The sequence below is a fragment of the Manacus candei genome, unplaced genomic scaffold (genome assembly GCF_025592945.1).
Source record: "Manacus candei isolate 608988 ecotype Guabito, Panama unplaced genomic scaffold, ASM2559294v1 h1tg000031l, whole genome shotgun sequence".
NCBI lineage: Eukaryota > Metazoa > Chordata > Aves > Passeriformes > Pipridae > Manacus > Manacus candei.
In genome coordinates this window covers 1,023,736-1,031,094 of record NW_026138079.1, presented here as the reverse complement: position 1 = coordinate 1,031,094, position 7,359 = coordinate 1,023,736, and the positions used below count along the sequence as shown (strand labels likewise).

General features: G+C 57.8%; 1 protein-coding gene across 10 annotated transcripts in view; it reads right to left on the bottom strand.

Annotated features, from left to right (window-relative positions):
• Nucleotides 1-7,069, bottom strand: part of SON (SON DNA and RNA binding protein) — a 37,685-nt gene extending 30,616 nt beyond the window's left edge. For 6 of the 10 annotated variants that reach the window (XR_007905097.1, XM_051791159.1, XM_051791162.1 and 3 more), the window contains exons 1-2: nt 6,129-6,326; nt 5,390-5,553 (exon numbers count right to left, since the gene is read on the bottom strand). Coding sequence is in view for 9 of the 10 variants with exons in the window: in XM_051791159.1 (XP_051647119.1) it covers nt 5,390-5,553; nt 6,129-6,217 (253 nt within the window). In the remaining variant the exon portion in view is untranslated. Of the gene's footprint in view, nt 1-5,389; nt 5,554-6,128; nt 6,335-6,823 lie in introns of those variants that run through there. The other 4 variants (XM_051791164.1, XM_051791166.1, XM_051791160.1 and 1 more) reach the window with 3 other exon arrangements.
• Between the last annotated feature and the right edge of the window lie 290 nt (nt 7,070-7,359).

The window sequence follows — 7,359 nt, the reverse complement described above, 5'->3', positions numbered from 1 at the left end:
CTTCTCTCTTCCCCTCAGGAGTCACTTAAACTAAACACAATTAATTCCTCTTTCAAAAGCTACCCAAATCTTCTTGTTCAACAACACAGGTCTAGTGGGAACAGGGCTCTTTCCAAGAAGTATCACAGAATGGTCAGGGTTGGGATGGACCTTAAGGCCCACCCAGTGCCACCCCTGCCACAGGCAGGGACACCTTCCACCAGCCCAGGTTGCTCCAAGCCCCGTCCAACCTGGCCTTGGGCACTTCCAGGGATCCAGGGGCAGCCACAGCTTCTCTGGGCAACCTGGGCCAGGGCCTCCCCACCCTCACAGCAGGAACTCCTTCCCAATATCCCATCTAACCCTGGTCCCCTCTCAGTGGGAGGTCATTCCCTTTAAAAATGGAAGGAAGGACAACCCCGGGAACTACCATCCTGTCAGTCTCCCCTCTGTGACTGGGAAGATCATGGAATAGATCCTCCCAGAAGCTCTGTTGAAGTACATGGAGAACAGGGAGGTGATTTGGGACAGCCACAGTGGTTTCACCCAGAGAAAATCCTGTCTGACCAACCCAGTGGCCTTCTCTGATGGAGAAATTACATCAGAGATAAGGGAAGAGCCACAGCTGTCATTCACCTGGGCTTTTGTAAAGCCTTTGGCACAGTCCCCCAAAACAGCCCTCTCTCCAAAGTGGAGTGATGGATTTGACAGGTGGACTGTTCAATGGATTAGGAATTACGTGGATGGCCCCATCCAGAGGGTCATGGTCAAAGGCTCAGAGCCCTGCTGGCCATCAGTGGTGTCCCCAGGGCTCCATACTGGGACCAGTGTGAGCTGATCCCTTCCCCAGTGACACAGGGGGCTCGGGGGCACCCTCAGCAGCTTTCAGGTGACCCCAAGCTGAGGGTGCAGGGACACACCTGAAGGATGGGACCATCCAGAGGGACCTGGACAGGCTGGAGCAGTGGCCCTTGGGAATCTCTGAGGTTTAACAAGGCCAAGTGCCGGTGCTGCACCTGGATTGGGGCATCCCTGGGATCAATCCAGGCTGGGGATGAGCAGATGGAGCAGCCCTGGGAGAAGGCCCTGGGGGTGCTGGTGGGGGAGAGGCTGGACATGGCCCAGCCCAGACCCCCCCGTGCCCTGGGCTGATCCCCCAGCGTGGGCAGCAGGGCAGGGGGGGATTGTGCCCCTCTGCCTCTCAGGGGAGACCCCCCTGCAGAGCTGCTCCAGCCCTGAGGAACAGCCCAGCAAGGACATGGAGCTGCTGGAGAGAGGCCAGAGCAGGAACCAAGAGGATCCCAGGGCTGGAGCAGCTCTGCTGGGAGGAAAGGCTGGGAGAGCTGGGATTGTTCAGCCTGGAGAGGAGAAGCTTTGGGGGGACCTGATTGTGGCCTTGCAGGGCCTGAAGGGGCTCCAGGAAAGATGGAGAGAGACTATTTCCAAGGGCTGGAGGGACAGGACAAGGGGGAATGGATATAAATTGAAAGAGAATAGGTTTAGATTAGACATTAAGAAGAAATTTTTCCCTGTGAGGGTGGTGGGACACTGGCACAGGTTGCCCAGGGAAGTTGCCCCATCTCTGGAAGTGTTAAAGTCCAGGCTTGATGGGCCTTGGAACAACCTGGGAAAGTGGAAGGTGTCCCTGCCCGTGGCCAGGGGGTTGGAACTGGATGATCTTTAAGGTCCCTTCCAACCCAAACCACTCCATGATTCCCCCTTGTCCTGTCCCTCCAGCCCTTGGAAATAGTCTCTCTCCATCTTTCCTGGAGCCCCTTCAGGTCCTGCAAGGCCACAATCAGGTCACCCCAAAGCTTCTCCTCTCCAGGCTGAACAATCCCAGCTCTCCCAGCCTTTCCTCCCAGCAGAGCTGCTCCAGCCCTGGGATCCTCTTGGTTCCTGCTCTGGCCTCTCTCCAGCAGCTCCATGTCCTTGCTGGGCTGTTCCCCAGGGCTGGAGCAGCTCTGCAGGGGGGTCTCACCTGAGGGGGCAGAGGGTTTGGATGTATCTCCACCTACACTGCAGGGCAGTGCCTTCCTCCAGGAGGCTGCAGATGTGCTTTTAAACTCCCCAAGCTGCACATGGAAGGTAAGCATGAATTCCCATTTTCCAGACAAATGACCTCTGTGGTGCCTCACTGCACAGAACGTGCCTGGCCCACCCTCCCCTGCTGAGCTTTATCCCAGGGCTGAGCCCAGGGCTGCTGCTGGGTTGGGAATTCTGAGTGTGTTCACTGACCAGGCTCCTCGCTCAGGCCTAACAGATTCCAGGAAACAGCATCTGCTTCCCCAATCCCAAAGCTCTAAGGCACAGCAGGCTGGAACAGCTGCTGGCACTGGACTGCAGCTGCCAGAGCTACTGCAAAGCTGCAATCCCTGCTGGAGCATTTGCTTCCAACGGGCAGGAACAAATTCCAGTGCCTGTGGAGACCTGACCATGGCTGCAGCAACCCCTGATGGGGAAGGGACAGAGGCAGACTGAGGTGTCCAGCACCTTTCAGTTCTGTACCTCATTTCCCCCTGGGTTTAAGCTGTGTTGGGTTCTTGCCCCCTCTGGGGACCCAGGGCCTTGTTTTCAGGAGAAAGGCACTTCTTTAAAGGCAACTTGCTGGGATTTCTGTGAAAGATGAGCTGTACATTAGAGCCTGTTTGCATGTTCCCTTCAGTGATTGTATTTATACAGGCCAGGGCAGACACATGGACCCTCCCATTAGAACCTGGGATCCCAAAGCCCGTTATTCCCAGTGAACACTGCAAAATCCTTCAAGAACTGTTGGTAATTGCAATACTGTATATGAAAGTGACTTGTTATTCCAGAAACAGGTACATTTTTATGGAATAAAATGCAGAATAAAGTTCAGCAAACAACAAGTTGAAAGGAAAAAGAGAGGCTGAGACAAATCCTTTTAAAATCCCTTATTGTGAATATCTGTAACTCCAGTCCCTGGGAAACCAGCCCTTCCAAACTCATGGAAAAGGCAGAGAAAGCCCAAAGGAAGGGTGGCTTGGGTTAAGCTCCCTGTTGTACAACCTGTGCAAAGGTAAAGGTTTCACTGGTGCTGCCTCACACGGGGGCAGGGACATGGGAGGCACAGGGTGCTGGAATCTGCTCTGCCTAAAAACCCCTCCCTGAACCCCAACTGCCTGAACATCACACAGAACAGGCTCCTGGTACTTTTGGGAATATTAATAAAGACACAGAAGCGCAGCTTTTGTTTTCACAAAGTGCTGTGAATGCAGTGAGGAAGGACCAGGTGTGCAGCCCACAGCTGGATAACCAGCTCATCCAAGGGGAGAGCAACTGGCTCATGGGTGGGGCACACAGGGTGACACTGACTGGGGTGACACCAGGCTGGCACCATCACTAGTGGGGTCTGCAGGGCTCCATCCTCAGCCCAGTGCTTTTCAACATCTCCATTAACAACCTGGACATGGGACTGGAAGGGTTTGTGGATGACACTGAACTGGGAGGAGCTGGTGACTCCCTGGAAGGCAGGGAGGCCTTGCAGATACACCTGGACAGATCAGAGGGCTGGGAACCACCAACCACGGGAAGTTCAACAAGGGGAAGGGACACTGTGCCCCTGGGATGGGGCAGTGCTGGCTGTGTGTGCGGACTGGGGACTGAGAGCGTGGAGAGGAGCTGTGGGAAGGGCCCTGGGGGTCCTGCTGGGTGCCAGCTGGCCATGAGCCAGCAGTGCCCTGGCAGCCAGGAGGGCCAACCCTGTCCTGGGGGCATCAGGCCCAGCATCACTGGTGGGCCCAGGAGGGGATTGTCCCGCTCTGCTCTGCCCTGGGGCAGCCTCACCTCAACACTGGGGCAGTCTGGGGGGACACAATGGAAGGAAGTTTTAAAGCTCTTAGAGAGTGTCCAAACAAGGGACATGAGGATGGGGAAGGGTCTGGAGGGGCCCTTGAGGAGCAGCTGAGGGCACTTGGCTGGTGCAGCTGGAGCAGAGGAGCCCCAGGGCAGAGCTCAGCGGGGGCTGCAGCTCCTCCCGAGGGGCAGCTCCGACCTCTGGGAGCAGGGACAGGACCCAGGGAAGGGCTGGAGCTGGGACAGGGCAGGCTCAGGGTGGATCTCAGGACAAGGTTCTTCCCCCAGAGGGTGGTGGGCACTGCCCAGGCTCCCCAGGGCAGTGGGCACGGCCCCAAGGCTGCCAGAGCTCCAGGAGGGTTTGGACAACGCTCTGAGGGACAGGGGGGAGTGTTGGGGTGTCCTGGGCAGGGCCAGGGCTTGGACTGGGTGAGCCTTGGGGGTCCTCCCAGCTCAGGATATTCCATGATTCTAAAAATGACCTTTTCTGCAAAGATAATTCATTAGGTTCAGATAATCTCTCTAGATTGAGATAATCTTTCTTGTCCAACTCCCTTTGAGATATGGACATTGGGAACATTTACCACAGAGTGAGTTTATGAACTTCCAAGTTAACAGGTCTCATTTATCACCATGTGACCTCACCTCATTCTTCCACAAAAGAACAAAAAATAAAAAACACTACCAAAACCCCTAATTTCAGCCTAAAGTGCTGCTTGTACAGCAAGAATCAAAACACTAGAAAATGCTCAAGGTGCACAAGTCACTGAGCATAAAAGGAAAATAAAGAGCAATTCCAAACCTCTGCCAACAGAATCTCCGAAATTATCAGTTTTCTGTGCTGCTTCCTAATAAAAAAACCCTCTGGAGCTGTACTCACCCAGCACACTGCACCACCTGGGTGGCAACTCCAAAAAATAGGAAATGCAGTAATTACAGCCTTCAGCACCTCATTGACTCTCCAGAGTAAGAAATTTTACAGCAAGGACCAGTCCCATGAGAGGGGACTCTCAGATGTGACTTTTTGGCTCAATAAATCCACCAATTTATTGAAGTTCTGACACTGAAACATGAAAATTTCTTCAACTTTGAGAGATTGCAGTGTATCCACACTTCAAAAGTTTATTTTAAAACAAGTCGTCTGACAGTTCACCACAGATCTGAATCCTAATAAATGGCTTTTAGAAATAATCCAAAACCAATTCAAACCAGGAACTGCTTCTATCTGCACCAGCTTTGTTACTAAGAACTGCTGAGAGACCCTGAAGTAGGTATAGAGAAAATAAAACAGTTTATGTAAATAAGGATGAAAATCATACTTAAATATAACAACACTTTGTATGTTTCAGCATCGAAAAGAAAAACACCTTTCTCCCACATCGAGTAACGCAACTTTCACGTAACAACCACTTTAATTTTTAAATGATGCATTTCTACGGCTGTAAATCAGAGCAGACACATAAAGCACTTCAGAAACTCGCAACAAACGCCCAACCTGCCAGAGGAGCAGCACCAAGAGGGGCTTTTCCATCTCTATCGCCGGATTCTATCTGAGGCACCACCAGGACGATTTTGCCAGCGGCGGTTCCCTTACCTGGGTTGCTCTGCAGCTCCGTCCCGAGGGCTCCCGAGAGCACTTCCTCGATCTTCTGCACCATCTGATCGCCAGCACAGCTCCCGGCAGCTCCAGAGGCGTCGGAAGGCTGGGCTGGCTCTGCCGGGGCCGTGTCCCCGTTGGGCTGGGCTTCCACATTCCCACTGCCGGGAGAAACGGCAGCTCAGTACGGGCCATTTGGAGCCGCTTTTTGTAACTCACACACGTTTATCACACCCAGCCCCTCAAAGCAGTGCTCCAGCCTCCCGGAGAAGCTCCGCTTTTGGATTAACTCTCCCTGATCCACCCCGGGCACGCTGCGAGTGCACAAGGATGGTGAAAACCACGTCTACAATGTGCCACATCCCCCGAGCTCGTACGACCTTGCAGGGCCTCCCTCCATCACACAAATACCCACATCTCGCTCTCCTCCAGCTTTTCCTCGCTCTTCCCAAGCTTTTCCTTGTTTCACGCGATAAACCCGGCGAGCTCAGCCGCAAGTGGGACAAACCGCACGGGCGGCCGTCCCGCCGTGAGGGTAGCACCGGACCCGTGCGGACCCGGCTGTGCGGGTCCCCTCACAGTCCCTCCTCCTCCCCGGGCCGTGCCTCCCTCACGGCGCCCGCTCGGCCGCGGCCCCCCCGGCCCCGCCATGTTGCCGCCGACACACGGCCCTCAGGCCGCGGCTGGCCCCCCACCGCCCCGCGCCCTTCTCCGGTGCCCCCCGCCGCCCCGTTACCCGCCGTGCTGCTGCTGCTGCTCGCCCTGGATCTCCCGGAATTTGCTGACCACAAAGGACCGAAGGATCTCCTCGATATTGGTCGCCATGACACCCCCCCTTCCTTCCTGCCCGGACGCGAGGCCTCCAGCATCCCACAGTGCACCGGGCCCGCGGGCGCGCGCTGACGTCCCCGCTGTAAGCCGCCTCGCAATTGGCTGCGCTCGCTGTAAGCGCTCTCGCCATTGGGCGATGCGGCGCGGGGCCGCGGGCGGCCGCTCTAGCGCGGCGCGGGGGCCATAGAGCGGCGGCGGGTTGCGGCGGGGGGGGAAGAAGGTCTCGTGTCCCCTCAGCCGCCGCCGCCATGTTGTGGCGCTCCCGCCGCCACCCCCCCCCCGCGCTGCGCGCCCGCCGGCCTCGGCAGAGCCGCGGCAGGGCCGCCCCGAGCGCGTCCTCCCGCCCCGCTTAAACCAGTCTAACGCACTCCCCAGCGCTCCGCGCCCGCCCCGCACAGACCCTTCCCCGCGCACACACACACGGCCCCCCCGCCGCCGCCGCCGCTCGCGGCCCCTCTCGCGCCCCGTACGGCGCGGCCGAGCCCCCGCGGCCCCGCGGCGGGCAACGAAAGGCACCGCGGCGGCCTCCGCTCGCCGGTACCGAGTCCCGCACACCCCCCGCCCGGCCCGGCCCGTCCCCTCGCGGCGGCCGCCACTCACCCGGCCTGTGCCATGGCGGGCTGAGGCGCGGTGGCGGCGGGCGCGGGCGGCAGCGATGCCATCGGTGCCCATGGAGCGGGGCCGAGCCCCGCGTGTGCTCCGGGCGGGCGGCGGCGCTCAGGGGGCCGTGCCCGCACGCGGGCGGTGCTGCCGCCGCTGCTGCTGCATCACCGCGGGGCCCTCAGCCCCGGCTCCATGCGAGAGGCGCCCGCCCGCCCGCTCCCTCCCCCTCGGCCCGGCGGTGACACGCACATGTGCTCCGGGGGCTGGCGCCGGGGCCGCGAAAATTAAAGGAACAAAGGGGGAAAACCGGAGGGAGGGGGGGCGAAGTAAAGTGCGCCTTTTGCCCGCCGGCGAAGACGGGGCTTCTCCAGAGGTGCTGGAACGCGGCGAAATGAGTTTGTCCGGAGAACAACCACCCCGAGGACCCCTCAGTGCTGCCTGGAAATAGTTCTTAGTTATAGCTGTGTATAAAGAGCCTCAGTCCTGTAAAAGTGAATAATCCTACGGGTAGAAGACTCTTCCCACACACGGTT